General features: G+C 39.6%; 1 protein-coding gene across 1 annotated transcript in view; it reads left to right on the top strand.

Moving 5' to 3' along the window:
• Positions 1 to 1,042: 1,042 nt before the first annotated feature.
• The window catches only part of ACER3 (alkaline ceramidase 3), a 56,322-nt gene continuing 36,039 nt past the window's right edge, over positions 1,043 to 21,325 (top strand). The window contains exons 1-2 of the mRNA XM_085066862.1: positions 1,043 to 1,265; positions 20,720 to 20,830. Of these exons, the coding sequence (XP_084922988.1) occupies positions 1,163 to 1,265; positions 20,720 to 20,830 (214 nt within the window). The 5' untranslated portion in view covers positions 1,043 to 1,162. The remainder of the gene's footprint in view (positions 1,266 to 20,719; positions 20,831 to 21,325) is intronic.

Below are 21,325 nucleotides of genomic sequence, written 5' to 3'. Positions count from 1 at the left end.
TTGGCATTTCTTAGCTTACAGAAGCAAAGGTGAGAAGAAATAGGATGTGGAAAAAGAAATTTGTGTGTTTATATGCAGGTATAATAAATTCTGCTGCCCAGCAGCGAGTAAGCATTGTGTACAGCCCCCAGGGGTCATCCCAAAGCTTCTCCTCAAGTCTTTGCACTGCCTTCTGAAGCATAAAACACACACTGTACTATCAGGCCTTTACTGGTGAGATTTATTCTTTTCCCCTGCGTCTCAAGTCTTTCCATTTTTAGATTGTACTTGCCTCTGGATACCAACTCTGCTTGAGAAGCACTTTGCATATTATGGGTGTAAGTATAGTACGCGTAGTAAGCACTGAGGAAACTAAATAAGGCATCAGATGAGAGGAAAACCCCCGTTTAGTAGGCAGTGCTATAAAAAACCTCCTTCCTTCTCCCAGCCCACGAGTATGAGGAACACTTCCTTCTTCATTGCCTTCGGGAAGAAATTCTTCACTGTGAGGGTGGTGAGGCACTGGCACAGGTTGCCCAGAGAAGCTGTGGCTGCCCCATCCTTGGAAGTGTTCAAAGCCAGGTTGGATGGGGCTTGGAGTAACCTGGTCTGCAGGAAGGTGTCCCTGCCCACGGCAGCGGGCTGGAACTGGATGATCTCTAAGATCCCTTCCAACCCAAACCATTCCATGATGCTGTGAAGCTGTTTTAACAACATGAAGGCGGCAGGCTACCTCGCTCGCCTTACAAACCCTCTATGAAGTCTATAAAGAAAGCGGGGGTGGAAAGCTGAGGGAGGAAACCTCCTCACTGCCCCCAGCCCGGCTTGAAAAGTGGATGAGGAGAGCGCCGTGATGCCGCACGTCCCGTCTCATCCCCACAGGGGCATCGCGCGGGTTCTCTGAGAGCCAAGCGTGCTCCGCGCCGGTGCTTCCCCTCAGACTATCCCTTCACACTTTCCCCACATCCACGTTTTTCACCGCAAGGCGTTTCTCCGCCCCCGTTTTCCCGTCCGGCAGGCCGCAGCCCGTCCCCATGGCGACCGCGGCTCCTCCCCGGCCGGGCGGGCCCAGTGCCGGCCCCGCCCGCTCTCCCGCCGCCGCCGCTGCGCTCCGGGCCCGGCGCCCTTCTCCCTGCGCTTCCCCCGTGCCCCGGCTCCGCTCTAGCCCGGAGCGGGCGCCGCGATGGCTCCGGCCGCCGACCGAGAGGGTTACTGGGGCCCGCCGACCTCCACCCTGGAGTGGTGCGAGGAGAACTACGCCGTCTCCTACTACATCGCCGAGTTCTGTGAGTGGCCGCTCCGGCCCCGGCTGCTGCCCCGGCCCCGGGGCCGCGTCCCACCGCCGCCTCCTTCTCCCTGTCCGCAGCCCTTCTTGCTCTCTCCCCTCGGCGGCGGAATCCCTCTTCCTCCCTGGCCCCTGTTTGCTGCGGGGTGACGGTGCCGCTGCCCGTCAGCCAGCCCTGGTGGGTGGCAGTGGGTGTTTCCTGCCGCCTTCCCGCACAAATCCGTGTCGGAAGGACGGGGTGGTGTAGCCCCGTCTCTCCTTTGGGCCCCCGTCCCAAGTGTGTCCCTTCGGCCTGTGTCCGCAGGGATGGCAGGGCTGGAGCGGGGGTGTCAGGGGGCCTGGCATGGGGTGGCCCCTGAGGAGGGTCCCGGGGGTTATCCCGGGAGCTGGGAGGGTTGTGTAGCACCACAGGCATGGGTGAAGAGAGGGAGCTTTGGCTGAAGTCGTGCCTGGGGTGCGACGCCGTGGAGCCGCACGGGTCTGCTGCTCCGCTCCCCTTGAGGTGGGACCCTCTGCCCAGCCTGGACGGTCAAACCAGGTGAAACTGTCCAGGGAGAGAAAAGGTATCCTCCTATGGAAGCCAAATCTTGATGCAGGGGAGACAGCTTCCCGCAGCTGGTGGTTGGTGCCTCGGGATGACCATCATCAGTCTGGTGGCTCTGCTGCAGGTGGTGGGAGGGAGGAGAGAATCGAAGGGTCGCTCGCACTTGGTTGTCCTTTAGGATAGCTCAGAGCAGTGGCAAGAGAGCAGGCCGTTCTTTTGACCTCACAACTCTGTTATTCAGAAACAGTCAGGAATTTAGACATATTAAAACATGTTTCAGGGAAGGAAAGAAAGAAGGTGCTTCAACTACAGGTGCTTAAGAAGGGATTGTATTGCAGGTGGTAAAGGATCAAGGCCTGTGTTACTGAGGTTTTGTTGAAAAAATTAAATATTTTTGTATCCTGGGCAACGACTTTAAAGAGTGTAGAAGTTATAATTAAGTGCTGTTAGCTGGCAGACGCCGTGTACTACAAAAAACTTTCACACGTAGAAGGTAGGTGGCTGCCTTTTAAGTGTTAGGGCCCTGGGAAAATAGTACTGAAGTGTCCAGGCTCACCTACCCTGAAGTGCTTGAAGTGGGCAATCTGAGGAGGCCTTTCACATAGCTGGGATGCTTCAGCAGCAGTTTGGAAGAGATTGGCATGCAGAAGATGGAGGGTTCTGGGTGTCCATGCCAAGCTGTGACTCCTGGTTGCAAGCACTGACATGGGTGAGGATTCAAAATGAATAGTTGTGAAAGAGTTTTCAGAGTGTAGGAATAGGAAGGAGAACAGGATCTGAAATGAACAACAGCAGCATAAGCAGCATAGAAACTCAGAGGAAAAAGGAAGTTGGTGTGTAGATTTATGGCTGAGAAGAAGCAGGCTGGCTGAAAAGGAAACAAAATTAAATACTCTCAAAAAGGGACAAACTTAGAAATTTTTAAAATAGAATGAGACTTCAGCAGAGTGCATATTTTTGTGTTTTCCTTGTTGTCAAACATAATTTGTGTGATAATTCTCATCGGGAAGAGGAAGCTTTGTTGCTTCACTAATGTAAAAATAAATTTGACTAGCATGTAAATTTTTAAAATAATCCCTGCATTGTTGGCCTTGTGAACTGATACTTTTTGTATACTTTTAGATTATTCAGGAGAAGGAAGATGAGGATGACAGTAATGGCGGGAGGCAGAAAGGCTTGTGTTCTGAAGAAAAAGGGAATAATTATACAAGGTCTTGTCCCTCCTTATGGTTTTGGTGTTCGGGACCACAAACACAGTTAGTTGGTCTTTCAGTTGCACTGAAAAAACTGTATATAAGGGCTGTGCTGTAAAAAATGTTTAAATGGTCTAAGGTTAAAATGCAAAACACTAAGTAAAAGCCCAGTTTGGTTTAGGGTTAGCTTAACAGCAGCTGATTTCAGATGCCAAGATGGTTTATATTTTCTTCAGCAGTAGTCCTGTAATAGTATCTTCAGAGTCTGAGGCAGTAAGTGGATATTGTTTGAAGCTTTACCTTACAGAAGAGTGAAAATTGTTTTCTGACTTGGTACCACTCAGGTAAAGCTGATGGTATGTAAAAATTGTGCATTAAATGTTTGTAGTTAATAATTGATAAGAAACTTTGGAGGCCCAAAGATTGAAGAATACTGGCAGGTCCAAACCAAATAGGTTTCAGGCTGAAGAGCCAAATAGAAAGCTTGTGCAAATTACATTTTTGTGCCATTTAGCAATTTGGTTTTGATATGCTACTTTTAGTACAAAATTGCTACATTGTGTTCCAAAAGCCCACATACAGCTCCTTGCCATTCACTCCTGAAAGAACTAGTGTAAATGATGGCAGCTTATCAGTTGTATGTAGTGAGAGATGTGGAAGTGAGGTAAGGTGGTGTTGTAGCACTTCATACTTGCGTTCTCTTGATGTATCCCAAACACAATGACCTGTATGTAAAAAATCTTTTCTTTTTATAATGAAAAAAGCATTTTCCTGCCTGTCTGAGTCTGCACCTAGCCAGTTTTTCTCCCCTGTGGAGGTGGATGACTAACTGCTCTGCATCCCTCTGTAGAATATGAAACCAATTGAAATGGAAAACCAGTTGAAAATAATTGTTTTGTGAGCTTAACTGTGTTAAGCCTTAAAATGAGTCTTATATCCCCCACTGATCAAACATATTTTATGGTATAGTAATTCCTTTTTCAGGATTTCTCAGGAGTTCTAGATTGACTCCTGTGTGCTGGAGGGCAAGTAGTAGACATGGTTTTTTTCCCTTCATTGAAACCAAATCTATCCAGGTCCCAGTGCTTGAATGCTGAATTACCAAAGCTTTTGTACACTTGATTGGGAAAAATAGTAAAGGATAAACGCACCATCCTCCCACACAAGCAAATAGAAAAAGGGCAAATATAAGTTCTGTTTTTTAACAATTAGTGCTCAAATGTTACAGTTTACCCCTTATTTTAGCAGGGTTGATGTTTCAAGCCAGTTTAGTCCACAGAGCATTAAGTTTTGGGAGTCTGTTTTGATATGACAGGAGCCTTACCCTTCTTGCATTCACTGTCATCTCTGTGAGAAGAGTTTCTCTTTTAGAATGTAATGAGTGAATATAACTTATCTTCACATATTCCCTTTGCTGAGAGCATGTAGGGTAGTACCAATTTAAACAAATACTTTAAATTCAAAGGAGCCCTTTGTGGTACATGAGGACTTACAATTCTGAGTCAGGAGAATCATGGGGGCGAATTTGTTGTTGTTATCAACAGAATGCTGTGTTCCAGTTTGAATCAAACTTGAATCATGTTTCCAGTTATGTTGTTTTGAGCTATCATTGTCCACAAGTAATATGCATCATCTACAACATGACTGGTTTAGAGATAGTATGTCCTTATGCTGGCATTTACAGCAGCATCTAGAACATTGCTTCAGGCTTCTCAAGGAATTGGTGATATTTCTTTCTTGGCTTCTGGTCTTGTCTCAGCATGTTCTGATGTCTTTGTATAAAAAATTAATTTTTTTATTATTATCATTACCAGACTTAAATCCATTGGTTTTTGTTTTCATTAGAGATCTGGTAAGCGACTTCTTGTAACTGGGCTTTCTTTATGGGACTCTTATTTAGAAAATAAACAACCCAAGTCATGAGAATCTGCCCATGTTTCTAACTATTTTTGTTCCTCTTCCTTAAATCCTTCTGACTTTCGCTTCAGACGAGATTGAGATAAGATTACTGTTACTTGTGTTGTTCGATGTGAGATATCTCATTATCTCACATCTTGGATGGCATAGAGTGCCATGCAAGCATTCTGTACATTGTGAACAGTGACACAAAAATACTGTTGTTTCTTTTCAGGCATTGCTCACAAAAGACAGCTGCCAAAGATGCACAGATCTCTGTTTTCCATAGGGATCATTACTTTAGAACTTAAAAACTTGCAAAATTTACTTAAACTTAGAATAATGTCATTAATGTTGAATTTGTACTGCCACATATGGATTGTCACTTGTTTCTCCTTGGTGTCCTTCTGCGTTTTGCCTTTTTTGCCAGAGGCTTTGGAAAGCAGCCAGAGACTGTTGAGCTAGGTACTGTCTATGTGAGTTTACAAAAACTAAAATAAAGCCAACTGTCTGCCTTCAAGAGCTCTGCCTGTTCTTTCAGTAAGAAAGTGGCAAATGAAGATCAGGTTTAATTGGGTGTGATCAGCCCAACTGCCTGGCTGAGATGGAATGATTTAAAGATGACATGACACAGATGAGTTCCAAAGAGTGGTTTAACAGAAGACAATCTCACAGGCTCATAGACTTTAAGACTGAAAGGGATTTTAGTGTGTAAATTTAATGACCTAATTGGAGGAAACCACATCACAAGTTTCCTCTGGAAATCTATCTGGCTTCTTGAGGGAGCTCCTTCAACTGAGGGGACGCTGCAGGCAAAAAGGTAAAGGAAATATTAAACTAATTGATGGTGAGTGTAAAGTCAAGTGGAGTGTGCAGAACAGTGCTCAGCTGTGCAGTGCATTTTAGGATGAACATTTCTAGCTTGCTTTTTGTGCTGCAGACAAAAGAAGTTGAAAGAGGGGTTCCTTGCTTCACAGAATAATACAGCAGAAGCAAAATCATAAGCCAGATGGTCTCTACTGTCATGTTTTTTTAATTTTTCTGTTTGATTTTGAATCAGTGGCAAATACTGTTGCATTAATTTATATCTTTTCCTAGGCTGTAAATGTACATTCTTGGCTTAAGCGTAAAGATAGTCTTGTCACATTGTTTTGATGCATTTTGCCACCACTAATGATTAATATATTATTTTTAATTCTTCCTTGCTTTTTGTCTTTCATCCATGATGCAACTCTACCTTTTATCTCATGACAGCTTAATTTTCAGTTTTTAATTTTCAGTTTTCCCAACACCCTTCATTGAAAGATGAGGTTGAAGGCTCTTGGAAAGTTGATTTATTCAATCATCGGTTCTCATTTATCCATCATGTTACGAATATGCTTAAAACTTGGCAGATGCTGTGCTAATGGACCACATGTGTATTTATCTGCTAGTATGTGTGTAGCTATTAAGTGACAATAAAATTCTTAAATATGGTTTAACAAAGCATTTGATTTCTCTATAATTAGTGCTTCATATTCAGTACTTGTACAGCTGGCAGTTGGACATCTGCCACTCCAAATGGTAACAGAGCAGTGACATTTGTACAATTTAATTTTTCTTATGTGCATACTGGGACAGACAGGTTTATGAACTGCAGGATACAATTTGCAGAATGTATATTTGTAGCTAGAAATAGGGAGGTTAATGTAAAATAAATACTGGTAATGGGACACTGCTGATTTTTCAGTTCGTTTTAAAGAGATTTTTGTCACAGATTAAAAACTTTGGTCATAATTGAAAGGCAAAAAGTCTTTGTTCTGGGGTTTGTTGTGTCTTGTGTGTGTGAAACTGCTATCTATGTAATGCATTTTCTATATTTGCTGGTGCCTTTCACATACAAGTGTTAAAGTTTTTTTTTGTTTAACAGAAGAAAAATTTAATAATCAGGGCAAAAATGTTCAAAGGATTTCTGAAAATTGTCAACAGTCCCAACAGCTCAGCAGTATATGGTTGCTTTATCTTGCAATGCATGTGAGCGTTCACACACTTGACTCTTTCTCTGACTCACTGAAGAGGATCATGGAAAGGTTTGTGGCTCATGAAAGATTAAGAAAATGCAAAGAGTTGTTTTAATTCAAAATATGTATCAAATTATGACATTATAATGCTGGAAGGGAAGCCAGTTGCTAGTGGCTATCAGGGCAAAGCTGCCTGCCTTAGGTTGCCTTCTAGCTGGGGGGCTCTTTGCACCTGCCTCATTAATTACATCAATTTTTCCATCCATTAGCTGAGAAGTTGAGCTGCTGCATGAATTAAAGGTGCTTGGTTATTCTGTGGTTGTGGAAGTACTACAAAGAGCAAGAGAATGTGTCAAGAAGGGAGAAATTCTAGAGAAGGTTACAACTAAAAAAAACCAGAGCAACGCTGCTTTACTGTCAATCATTTACCATTAATTGATCTGAATATCCCCATATAGGTAAGCTCAGGGCAGAGTCTCAAGGATTTACTGGGTACAGTTTAGATTTAAGGTTTCAGGCACAGACCCTTCTTTGTACTTTAAAATGCAATTATAAAATATTCAGAGTTTTTGTGCTAGCTCAAAAACCTGGAGTGTCTAACCGTGATACCTTTTGTGTTTCTAAAATTTAATTTCCTTGAAAAAATTTGCTGCATGTGCACTGTGATCAGTGACTGAAAAAGTGATATTTCTAAGTGGTCAGTGTAGTCAGCATCTGCAGGATCATTATCTCCTCTACAGTCAGGCCCAGCATACTCTGTCAGAGTATTACTTCAGTGTGTCTGGAGTTTGGGAGGCAGAAGGTATTCTCTCTGTCAATCTCAGTGGGAAGATTGCACCCTTTGTGCCCCTTCCTCAGCCTTACAAGGTTCCTCCTCAATTCTTTGCTTCTCCACTGATTGGTGGCTCAACCTGCCCTGCACATTGCAGAGCTTTCCTGAAGGAAATTCCAAACTGCATGTCTATTTCCCAACTGTGTCCTGAGGCTTTAGTTTCTTTTATTTGGTTTTATATTATTCCTTGGTTTCTTTGGACGTGTTTTCTGAATGCTGTGTCCTTGGAGTGACCCTGAAATGTTACATGCAGAGTGTGTGTCTCTCAAAGGATCTCTGGCTGGCTTTGTGAACAAGAAGGTATTTTCCCTTAGCCTAGTCCAGTTAATGTTCAGATTCTCCTCTCTAACCAGAGGAACTGGAGGAGGAGACAAGAGTGTCACCTGATTAAGCTGGGCAAAGTTCAGGACTTTAGTTTGAGACTTGACTTTAACATTTGAGAAGGCAAGATTGGGGCTCCTTCAGGCAGGAAAGCAGACATGCAGAATTAGGAAAAGACATGTTGTTAGGGGGGAGTTGAACATCTGTATGTTTTATTTGAATTTGGTATGAATTTTATATGTATTCCAACTAGTAGGATTTCAAGGTATCAACTTAATGGTCATAAGACATGACCCTAGAAGGTCTTGATTTACACAGTGCTTTAATGAGCTCATTATTTGCAGTAAGCTCAAGATGCCACTACTCTGTAGGCTTTTAGTAATTGCTAATTCCAGTTGGATAAGGATTTTCATTTGAACAAGAACCAACATCTGGGAAACAGATACAGTATTAGCTCAAAGAAGTCCATTAGAGTACTGAGCATTAAAATTAGTCTGGACACTGTCAGTGTATTTGTGTTAACCTGATGAACAAATGACAAGTCTTTCTTCATCTTCCCTGGTCAACACCGTTTGTTTGTTCAGGCAGAGATCTGCTTCCTGACTGGAAAACATTCTATTGTGATTCCTTCAAATGGGTATTTTAAGTTTCAGTGAGGAAACCTGGGGATAACTGAAAAATTACTTGAATGTCTTTGAGAAAGAGGGTCTACAGATCTGCCTTGCTCTGAAATCAAATGGCCATCTGCAACAGGAAGCTAAAATGACCAACAGAACTGATGAGCTGTTTTTGTTTTCACTGAGTGGAGTTTACATTTCTTCTAGGTAAAATGGGTGTATTTTTCTTCTATGAGGACTTACCCTTTCTTTCACAGCAAACCTTTTCACATTTATGTGATTCTCATTACAGATTTGATTGTTATTGGAGGGAGTTTGCAGTGCTTCTCTCCTGCCAGTCTTCCAGGTTTGGTGCTGGCCCCAGATTGCAGCAGCCAAGCTGCTCTGGGGGTTATTGCACTCAGCTGCAGGGTGTATTTCTACTGATACTCCTGCATTCCTTCCCAGAATACAGACTTTGTAGTTTTGGGTTTTTTTAGATTTTAAATCTTATAGACTTAAGAAAAAACCCACAAGTATAAAAACTCAGAGTTGGTCCAAGTAATATTCTGTTCATGAATGAAAACTGATGTCTTTATCTGTTTTTTTCCTTTTCTTTTCTTTCCAAGTCCTTGTCACAGTCGTGAAAATTACGTGTATGAGCAGAGAGAACAAACTATTATGTACCCAACATGCTGACCAATGTGTGAGTAAACTGCCTGAAAATCAGAGAAGCAAAATTTTTTGCTTTATTTTTTTCAATTTAATAGCAAAAATGAAGAAAAAAGGTTGTCAATGCACTTGTGTTCCTATGAGTTTAATGCAATTCCCATAAGCTGCCGCTAGCAGCAGCAGTGTGGAAGTTCAGGGGTTTTTTTAGATGTAACAGAGCAAAAACCAGAGGATCATTTCTGGTTTGTGCTACTGGAGAGTGCAGTGTGTCTCTAAGAACCAGTTCAATTGAATTGTGTCAATGCCTCAGAAAGCAGCAGAGAAGTGTACTGTGGTAATGAAATCATGCAGCAGATGTTGTTTTCGTTCACTTAAACAAACTGCTATGCCTTTGTGATCTGTGATATCACAGTTGCTTTTCACTCAGAGTTTTGGTGGCTGTTAAATCTTTTGAGGCCCAAGTTTTATAATCCTGCAAGGCTCCTCATAATATATTTTTCTGCATAATGCCTAACATAAGCGCAGTACTGAAATGCTGAAACTCATTATTCTATCCCAATTTAATTTTTCATGTCCTTTTTTTCCCCCCTCTATTCTGGTCTGCATAGAAATATTGTATAGCCATTTCCGTTTCTTAAACACACTTCCTTCCAGGCTCTTCCATGCTGATTTCTACTTGACTTTTGTATTCTTTTTTTTTCTACAATTGTCTCAAGTATTTCCTCTGAAAGTTTTCCTCTGCTAGCATTTGGGCCGCTGCATGTTTTGGGAACATGGTTGATTTGTATATTGTTTTCAACTGTTTTGTATCTTACTCAGTAAAACAGAATTCTGCCCCAATTCCTGCCACCCACCTTAGGAATTATTATTGTGTAGTTACTATATTAATTTATATTTATAACAAAAAGATAGTGTTTAAAGTTTGAACCTTCAACGCATTTTATATTTCTTCCTTTCTTTGATTTGGATTGTGAGATACATAAGATACAGACTTTGATCTTACTGTCTTTGTGGAGAAGAAGCTTCATTTTCCCTCCAGATAAATAGTTTTTGCCAAGGTTTTTGGATGGGTAGATGACTGGTAATTTTTTTCTTTTTATTTTGCAAGCAAGAACAAGGGTTTTGTCTTGAAATTACAATTGAACAGTGACTAAAGAATACAGCTGGAGTTACAAGTTGTAGACTAGGAGTGACAACCTTTGGGTCTTCCATTATTCAATTAATTGGCTACTGTTGAAATTTCTTTTGTATGTATGTATGTACCTACATAAGAGATTTAGGAGTGAAGATGATGACTCCAGGTCATTTCTGGGATCAGTTGCATTTCATCACGTTTCAGGCAGCCTAAGGATTTTTCATGTAAAGGAACCCCCAAAAAAAAAAGAAAAGAATGTGCAGAAGGAATTTTTTGTTAATACTGCTGATAAGAGGGTGAATGTCACCAATCAGTATTTGAGTGGTTGCTGTATGTCTGAATCAGGCTGTGATTGCTGATGAGTTTCATTATCCTCATGTGTTCCTCTACATTTGTCACGTAGTATCTCACCTTTAATTTCCTGGCATCCAAGCAGAGCAAAAGAATGGCATGATTCATTAGTTGGAGAGGCTTTAATTGTTCTGGACACCCAGGGAAAATCCATATTGATAGTAAAGTGAAGAAAGTGAGAGGATTTGGTTTCTGAAAACAGACTACTCAAGCTAAAGCTACAAATACCTGGACAGGAGCACTGTCACACATTATTCTCTGCTATTCACCATCCAGTGAGCATATCGAGCTCCCCTAAGGCTCAGCTTTCCTCTGTCACTGCATAGTCCCTGGAAGAGTCCTACCAGAGCCTCTGGGCTGATACCCATATCTTCTGTGCCTCAGGTTGGTTTTGCTATTTGTAGTGAGGAGTGGCAGATGCTGGGTTGGGTATACTTGGTAGTTTAAAGCTGTCAGCTGCTAAAAGCTGTGCTTTCTGCTCTGGGCAAACCCTTAGAGGAGCCAGGATGTTGGCACCGGCCTAGGAGAAGAATGGCTGGAAGGGGTTAAGAATGGTCAAAATTAATTGGGTGATCACTGTAATGTCGTAGTGGTCACTGTTAGTTTTAGCAGGGACAGAACAGTAATCTTCTCCATGTCAGTTATTTCCTTCCAGTCTGACATCATCAATCTGCCTTAAAATAACATTTAAAATACGTTTTATTTTGTTTTCCAGTAAAGGATATAAAAGAAGCAAATCTGCCCTTCAGCAAAAAGCTTATTGCATGTAATATTCTACCTTTACATCATCTCAGCCTAATCTCTTTAGACTTTGATTGCATTTTCCAGATGTAAGCACTTGCTTTTAGCGAGCATTTTAGATTGGTATTTCAAATGATCTGCCTGTGTCAACTGTTTTTACTTTTAATTTGCTTTCAAAATCCTTCCAGGTGTACTTCAAAGTAATTGGTGTGCTTGCTATCCTCTTAGACTGATGTTTATTAGGGAAATTATGCTTTCTTTTCCATGTGGTTTCCCATACCTTAGGAAAGCAATATTAAAATATGACGGGATGGCATATCAGCTGGCTGTAATGCAAGTTTATTCCTTGTAGTCCAGTTAATTGTGAATATTTTGGATTGAGAATAAAATGTCCTGTAAAGAAGGAATGTTCTATCATATACTGTTTCCAAGCTGCTTCCTGCAGTCTCAAAAAAATGGCCACAAATAGATTCCAGCATCTTTATTGTTACATTTTTAAATCCTGTTATTTTTCATGTAGTGGTATGTTCAAAATGCAAAACCTATTTATTAGTGCTCCACAATGTCCTGCACTTGTGACAGCCATTGGTGTGATAAACATAGAGCTACAGTAAGATAATTGGCTTCAAAAGGGAGGAACATGGCTTTTTAATTTAGTTGTTATAGCTATCTTTATTCTGGCCTATCACCTCAGAATATTTTCAGTGCAATTGCTTATAGAATTATCTGTTAAACCTCACAGCTGGTCCTCTACACTTTTAATCTGCCCTTTTAATGCTCTTCTGGGGAAGAGCAGTTCATGCTGATTTCAGACTTCACTCGTGAAAGGCTTTGAGACAGATCCCTCTGAAAAAATTAGCAGTTGCTCTTTCTCAAAAAAAAATCCATGAATACAAGTTCTGGGTCTTTAGACACTCTTTCTTCATTTGGGATAGCCTTTAGGAATTTCAAGAGAACTTCATTATGCTAAACATGAGGATTGGTAACAAAAGCATTCTTTCTGGAAAGTACCCAACTCTTACTGTAGCAAACTTTCTGTTTTGAAGTCTTACTTATGGGAAGTGGTGTGGTGAACTCATTCATTTGTATTGTGGCAGCTAAGGGTGGTCAAGTGGCCGGAGGAGCACTTTGGTGTTTGAAAGTCTTGACTTCAGTTTTGTGCAGGTTTCCTTGTGACTTAGGCACCCTCATCCAAGCCTGTCCTCTTTCTGCAAGGATGTTGAGAGTAAGCACATGGAAGACTGGGGTTGCTTAGATCCTGCAGTAGAGGAGACTAAATAGGTGACCAATGTGGTTTAGATTTGAGGGGAAAGAGCAAAAATTTCTTTGACCCAGCAATAAATGTTTCACCATATAAATTTAAATTTGCACTATAAACACAAATGTTGTATTTGTGGCCTTGCAAGGGTATCTTCAAGGGTGTTGGTTTCTTATGAAGAAACCAACTATAAAACTAGAGCTTTAAAATGTGAATTTGTGTAGCATTAGCTTTCACTCGTTTAGTTTTAGTATAATTTACATAAGAAGCAAGGTCAATGTTAGCACAGTCTTCTGTTAGGTTGTAGCTTTCGGGTGTCTTTACTATACAGTAGCAAAACACTTTGCAGAGATCAGGGTAAGGGAAAGGATGACTTAATTGTAACCTAGGGCAATTCAGAAGCAGTTTATAATAAGGGCTTTTGTAGGCTGTGCATACCAAAGAGGCTTGTGCATAAGAAAATACACCCACACTTTACAGGTCTGAACTGAGCTTACTTGTGTGTGTTTTGTTAGTCAGCAGTGTCAAGAGCTTTCTCTTCTAAATACATTTTGATTGTTTTGAAGAACACAAATGTGACATGAAATAGTGCAATCAGACTAAAATAATCTAAAAAATATTAGCTGGACTAGTATGATGAATGCCAAGGGCATGAATTCTGCAGCTGGAATATAGAGTGCGTAAAACCATAAATCAGAATGTATCACTTGACACAGCATGTTGGAACCACTTATAAATGTGCACTGGAAATAAAAATCAAATTGCATTGTTAATATTTAATTTTTTGTCTAAAATTACCTCATTACCCCTCCCCAGTCCAATATATCACTGAAATGGTTTACCTCTTCAGAAGGATACCAGCTTCTATATCATGGAGAAATGGAGGCCCAGCAAGGGAAAAGCAGCCTAGAAGATCTAGAGGCACTGCTCTGCAGGCTGACTTTAAACACTGAAACCTCCCAGCTGGCCACCAGCTCTGCAGCAGCAATATTGCCTTCAGTTTCTTTGGCCTTGTCCCAGCACTTGGACTTACTGGAAGCAGCTCTGCTGCTGCTGGGGCTGAGACACGTGTGACTGGAACGCAGTGTGCTCACACCAGTGGTATGCATCTGAGTTGCTCTGGCCTTGGGAAGGGGCCTGTGTTCCTGCCTTGTTTGCCACCTTTCTTTACCCACAGTGAATCCACTGTTTTCTTTGTGTATCTTGCAGTGTGTTGTCCATTCTGTTTGAAACTCTTCCAGGATTCATGGTTTCTTTTGGGAGATATTGCTGCTGCCAAATGCCTGGTTTCTAGCTGTCCTACTGAAACTTCTCTTTTCCTTGGTTCAGCCTGTTAGTGCTCATCAGAATTCTCTTCTTTAGTAATGCAAATAATATTTCTTTTCCGTCCTTCCCCCATGTAAATCCTTTGGATTCTACATTGCTTTCTGGTAGCTTCTGCCTGACTGACGCTCAGGTAGCTGTTCTTTCCCTTTCCAGATTTTTCTTTTCCTTGGTAGTACTCCTAGTTGTATCTACTCCCTCTCTCCCTCTCCTTTGTGCCTTATAGTTTTTCTCATAATAGTATGACAGCATCTATACAGAGCTAGATTAATGCAGCATTGCTTTGTGATGTACTTACTTCATCACATTTTTCTATGCTGTTTTATCTGTCTTTTAATTTTATGATTCCCATGATCTATGTGAACTTGCTCTATAGAGTTCTGGTATTATTTTAAATACCTGGGGAGATCTGATAGTCTCAGTAAAAATCCATTGATTTGAATTGTTATTTATGTATACTCATTTTTATAGTTCTTCAGGAAGCTTTCATACACAGCTTATACAGTTCAGTAGTTCTTTCAGTATTTGTTTCCTTCAGTATTTTCCCCATTTTGTTATTAGAAATGTGGTGGCCAAAATAAGTTGCAGCTGAATTGCTGAAGTTTTAACTTCAATTAATGTCCCAGTAAACAAAATCAAGGCTTGCTTAGAATTTGGAAAGAAGAATTATACAAGGTAAGAAATGAGTCTTGTAGCTTAAAAACAAACACCCCACACTCCCTTTTTTTTTTTTTATTTTAATATTTTATTTTTTAAGTCTGCATTGGTCCTGTGTTCCAGCCTGGAGTAACACTGTGTTGTATTTTGCTGAGTGACAGGAAGTTTGTATTGATCCTTCATGCACATTAGCAAGTAAGGAGTCCAGTAATTATGTATTGGCAAAATTCCCGTTGGGGTGACTTGGTTTTCTCCCCTTGAGGTCCTTCTGAAATATCAAATGGAAACAGGAGTTTTCATTTCCTGACACTCTGAAATGCAGTTATTGTAGACTTTGAAGAAGAAGTTATTAAAACTGGCTGGTGGAAGTGAAAATCTAATTGCTGCTGTGCCCTCCTCGTGATAAGCCCTAAGCGAAAACAGCATGAGATTGAAATTAGTGGCCAAACCAGGTAGTTTTGTGTAGTTGGTTCTTCTGCACAATCATTAAATGCTCTTATTTTCAAACGTCAGTGATAAAAATCTCTGTCTCTGGCTTGATTATTATTGACTGATAATATATAACATGTTCTGTATCGAAACTTGTTGGATTTTATTCTAATTAATTCCTCTGTTGACACTTTGAATGCTGTGGTAAATGAGCTATTAAATACTTCCATCTTAGCAAAAACTCCTATACTGGATTTAAATTAGTTTCTTGTCCTTTTGAGGAACTACTCTAGATTCCTTCTCAGTCTTTAAGCTGTTGCACTACCTACTCCTCCAGTTCATAACTAATTTCCAAATATCTTCTTTGTCTTTCATGGTGTCACCTTATCTGGTGCTTCTGGGCCCCAGGACTCACCTTTCCTTCACTGTTAATTCTCTTTGTGTATTCACCTTTGGTATCATATCCATGGAGATCCTTCCAAGAGAAAGAAAACTCTTTTTCTTTAAAAGAGAGCATACCTAATTGTAGATGGTTCTGCTCTCAAATGTGCCTGAATTGCATTGCTTTGCAATTTCTTTAAACTTGGTAAACTCTCTAATAATGAGCTGTGTCCACCAGAACTGCGTGAGATTATTCCAGAAACAAAAGCCAAGAAATAGAATTCCTTGTATCTGAAAGCAACTAGAAGGATGAATCAAGTTCTGCATGATGCTGACAGGCTTTGTTTTGTATAATTATCTTTAATTTTTTCCTGCAGTGATGGAAAAAGATAAAGCTACATGATTCAGGAATTGACTGTGCAGAGCACCATGATATCCAGAAAATGAAATGGATATTTTCAGCCTCAAGACCTTGTTCGTTTGCTGTGTGTTTTACTTGAAGGGATACTTTGATTCTATTACAATTTAGGAAGGTGGCTGCTATTTTGTAAAATATGTACCTTTCTCTGTTTCACAGTGGGATGCAAAAACCTTACTGTAATGAAAAATCTTACTGTAATGAATGTTGTGTTTGTTAGTCCTGATATTTTAAATGAGCTCTTTATGTACAGTCAGCTTTTTAAACTGCAAGTGTTTTCTTCCTTTCTCTCTGAGAGTAACATTTATTTCTATTGGTTTTGAGTCTTGTAGAAATCATAAGAGAGTGAAAAGTCTTCACTTGTTTGACAGAGAGAGAAAGAACATTTTAAAATTTGAAAAGATCCTTGCAGTCATTCTGTGTACAAACATAGGAGAAAGCATCTCTTAACACATGGTAAATCACACTGATCACCTTGTCAAAAGCTGAACATGATAATTTTTGCTTCTTTTTTATGATAGCACTTTTCCTGCCTCACTGAAAATAGCATCTTCATTCTAACTCCCAGTTGTTCCTGATGTTTTTGCATCCTGTTTCTTATTCCTTTATGACCATGTTCTTTTACAACTTATTTACAGCTTCACTTTTTTTTTTTTTTCTCTTTTGAATCTTCATCCAAATTTATTGTAGCAATTACTTTCTAGTGTGGAATTAATTCCATATTTAGAAAAATGGACACTTTGAGAGGTACTTCAAATTTGTGTCCTTCCCAAATGTGTGTATGATGTCTGTACAACAATAAGCTGTTTATTGTGCCTTTCTTTGCCTGTAGATACTATTTCCCCTTTTAAATTCTTTTTCTTAGTATTCGTGGTCAGTCTTTTTACAGATCTCTGTGTGTTAATGATAATACAAGTATTTTTTAGGGCCTGAAGATGACTGTGAATGTACATGCATTATAAAAAGGCTTGTCAGGTTTTGCTGCTCTTTTTGTAGAATGGGGTGCAGATGTGGTTTAACACTTATACTGTTCTCCTTCCTACAGACAGAAGCTTGTTGAAAAGATGTTTTGCATAAATTTGATTTTGTTCTGGTACCTGTGGCATTCTCTCAGTGAATAAAACATTACTGTGAAACAATAGTTTACATTAAAACAGTCTTGAAAGACTTCTATGAAAATTTGTGCAGTCTATCACGTTATCATGATTAGACATTAATTTAGCCCTGTAGCTGCTACCGTGTATAATCTTTGTGGACGTGGTCTGGTCTAGTACTGTGATAGTCTACTGGATCTTGTCATCTCATTGTGGGGCTTCCTGAGCTCCACCCTGAAAGCAGGTTCATCATGCTGCTCATTTCTGTTGAAGAGCAGTTGTAAATATTTCCTCTTCAGAGGGAAGCTTTTCTCTGTATTCTAGCCTGCATTTATTTAGGGTTAATTTATGTCTATTTAGTCTTTGTCAGAATTATCCTTCAGTTCAAACAGCTCCCTTTTGTCTTTGGCATTGACCTATGATGTCTTTACAGAGCACAGTCTTATTCCATCCAGCCATTGTTTTGTTCAGTGAGCTGAGCAATTTTTGTCCCTTCTGAAAATGTAGGCTCCCATTCATCACTCCCATCTGAGTGGTACTTCTCTGCACCTGATGTGCTTTCTCTTTTCTTTTATCGATAACTAGAGAACAGTGTATTCTACTGCTGACTTGCATGAAGACATCACTATTTTCCCTGCCTCTATTGGAAATAAATTTAGGGGGGTTGGTGCCTACAATGATGGTTTATGGTCAGTTACCACACAGTCTAAATTCACTTTTCTGCCCGTTCAAATAGATGAATTCTACATATGGAATAAGGATTCATGTTCGCATTGAAAGGTGTGTTCTTGGCTGTCATATTTAATCCTGTTATTGTCATTTCAGTCTGCAAGTTCATTCATTTCTCCCTCAGATAATGTGATTTTCCTTTCTCTTGATAGACATGTTGAAGACAAAATGCTGAGAAGCACTCTTTGGTCACTAAAGAAAAATTAGGTCACTCCCTAGACCAGTATTCAAGGAATCCAGTACTGAAATATAAGAATGCTGTACTGAGTTAAACCCAGGTCCATCCATGTGCATTCATCAAATTTCTGATGTACTCTATTTCTTATAGACATAACCAATAATTTCTTCTTTAATTGTTTTGCATATCTTCTGCCTCATGCCTTAGTTGCAATTTCTCCAGTCTCTGATTTTCCCATGGAGTTCTGCTGCATTATGTTCCCCCTTTTTAAAAAAAGGAAATTTAATTAGAAAATACTAGATTTTTTTTTGACAGTTTGAACTATTTCCCCATTTTTAACTTCCATATCTATTTCCTTCAAAGCTTATTTCACTTCCTTGTTTGTTAATTAACTTGAGAGTTTTGGGTGTGCACTTGCGTCACCTTTTTCTTCTTTCTTGGTACTCTTTGCTAATCTCTGTGCATATCCCACAGCCATTTTTTGATGGAATTAATAAAAATCCCTTTTAATGAATTTATAAGCTATTCTGTGTGAGGATAATCCTGTAAAGACTAGCTAGACTTTTATGAAATCTGCATTCCTGGGGACCTTAGGTTTGCAAGAGGCCTTGCAGTTTTTGTTCTTGAACAAAGTAATTTTGCTAGCAGCATGCCAGAGGACTTTATTGTTCCCCTGCCTCCATTTCCCCTTTTAAAAAAATGCAGGCAACTTTCAGTAAGTATGTTTGCAGATAGACTTGCCTAATCCATGCTGCAAATCTTCTGAATAATATGGGCCAAAAAGTGCAGAGGAGGAGTGGCAGGAATGTACAGCTAGATTAGGTCTATGGTATTTCCTCTCTCAGCAAGATGGTCCCAGATTAAATGCTCGTAAATTTTCAATAATTTAACATAGTTATAGCTTTACAGGAAGTGTTGAAACCTTCCCTTTCCTACAGGAGAATCTGTTTTCTACATTCTTACACGCATCTGAAGTTTGTTATCCTGCTGCAACTCTCTTCCACAGTCATGTGCCTTCCCAATTGTGGATAAACATCATGGTATTTCTTTTGTTTGGCATTTTCATAGTTGAATTTTTGCCAGGTTTTTGACAGTTTCATAACTAAGTGACCTTGAACAGTGACATTTATATAATGTCTAGTAACTTCTCTTGAAAATGGACGTGGTTGAGGACTGCTTTAGAAAGCAGAAGTTTCGCTATCCAGACTATGTAACCTTTATTCTACTTTTCAAGGCTCACTGACATGTTTGCATGATTTACAGGAGGACATAGCAATGGTCAATGTGTCACACAACAGCATTTTAATGAATTTCTTCCAAACCTAGTCTCTGCTGAAAGTGAATAACTACCCCTTGCAACACTGTGGGAATGTGGTAAAAGGGTAATGATTCCACAAAGAATTTAACCATGTGAAAGGCCTTTTATATTGGTATAAACCCATATATCATTGCAGAAGGTTTTTTTATTTCAGCTGGGCTTCTTTTGCATCTATTGCACAGCTGACTAGAAGAGTGAGATCTTTGGCACATCTGATTTGACTGTTATAACTTGGTGAAATTCATGGTTGGGCAGGATATGATGTTAAATCAATAAGCAAGTGATTTAAAGAAGATCTGATAAAAATCAGATGTGGTTTTTATCTGGTTGAGAAGACTGTCTCAAAGTGAGATTTGTATCTACTTTGTGAGAATATAGAAGAGCTACCTTGTTCAAGGTAACTAGCTACACTTCTACTACATGTGTTCTGAAATAACCTTTTTTCCATTTGAGTCTGAATTTTCTTTAAAACTGTGAAATATGGATTTTTGTTTTCAGAGACACTGCAATACCTTGGGGTTATATGAACGTAGTTTGGTAGTTTTTGCTTTTCTTTAGGATGGATCTTGGCAAATAGGACTCCTGAAAAATAGCTGCTTGAATTAGGCATGTGATTCAAACAGGACCTGCTCATTCTTGTTCTTTATTCTAGAATGTGAAATGCTTCTGGGATATTCTGCTGAATAAAAAAGACAAAAATGGGGGGGGGGGAGGTTTGTGTCTTCATAGCCTCATAAATTGTATATTTCATTGAAATATTTGCAAATTAGAGTTCAGTTTTATATATATATATATATATTTAACTGATGGTGTGTGAAATTGTGCAGTTTCATTTATATAAGCCTTTTTAACAGATTTGCTCATTTTCCCAAATTGCATGGGATTTACTTCCCATAACACAGCCTCTATTCTCAAAATTATGATTTGTGGTTAAGCTAAAAAGCTGAATCTGCATTCCTTCTGCTGAGAGATGCACCATTTCGTTTTGTTTCACTTAAACTTTGCAGGATTTTGTTGCACTTTTGCTTAGGTCAGCACAGTTGGGGAAAAAAATCTAAATCAGTGTACAAGAGCTGGGCTCTTGGCTTTTATTGTTTTCTCTGGTCTCTGCAGCACATGTCCTTTCTTTATGTTGTGTAGAACGTAGGATAGAGTCATAGAAAGGTTTGGGTTGGAAGGGACCTTCAAGACCATCTAGTTCCAAGCCCTTTGCCATGTTCAGGGACACCTTCCATAAACCAGGGATGGAGAGCAGTGGTGTCTGGCTGAGTAGCTTTCTGGCTGCAAACTGTTGTATTTGTCTCCAATGAGTGAATGTAATTTTGTTAAATTTAGTTAAAGTGCATAGTACCCAATTCTAAATCTCTGCTTTGTGTTTCTGTCCTACAGGGAACACAGTGAGTAACCTGATTTTCATTCTACCTCCAATCTATGGTGCGATTCAGACCTATAAAGATGGCCTTGAAAAACGGTATTTAGCTGCATATTTGTGTCTTACAGGTATGTGTGAAACTTAATTTGCTCTTTCATTATAAAGAGAGCTCAGATACACAATGAAAAATATATCTAGATATTAATAAACCAAGTAGTTAAATTCAAATGCTATGTGTGTGAAAAGTAGACCTCAATTTGTTATACTTGTTAATGTTTACAGAAAATGTGTATTTGTTGGCGGGACATGAAATTATAATTCACTTAATAACTTGATCAGATTTGAAGTGATCCTTTCCTGGCTTTGTATCCTGCTCAGTGAATCTTAGCTTGCTCTGTACTTTTCTGATGATTTATAGAAGATAAAGATACAGAAGATACAGAAGTCTTGTGTGTTCTACTTATAAACAGTTTCACACAAAATTAATATTTTTCTGACATATGTATGGAAGTGGCAAAGATGTAGAGAGAACTGGAAAGGCATTCTTTCATGACTTTGAATTTGTTTTCAGTTCCTCTTTGGCATATATCACCCAACAGCCTAACCACCATTGTATCTGGGAA

The sequence above is a fragment of the Lichenostomus cassidix genome, chromosome 1 (genome assembly GCF_008360975.1).
Source record: "Lichenostomus cassidix isolate B80296 chromosome 1, HeHo_3.0, whole genome shotgun sequence".
Lineage (NCBI taxonomy): Eukaryota > Metazoa > Chordata > Aves > Passeriformes > Meliphagidae > Lichenostomus > Lichenostomus cassidix.
The sequence above is the reverse complement of the archived record's forward strand: the minus strand, read 5'-3'. Positions and strand labels throughout refer to the sequence as shown.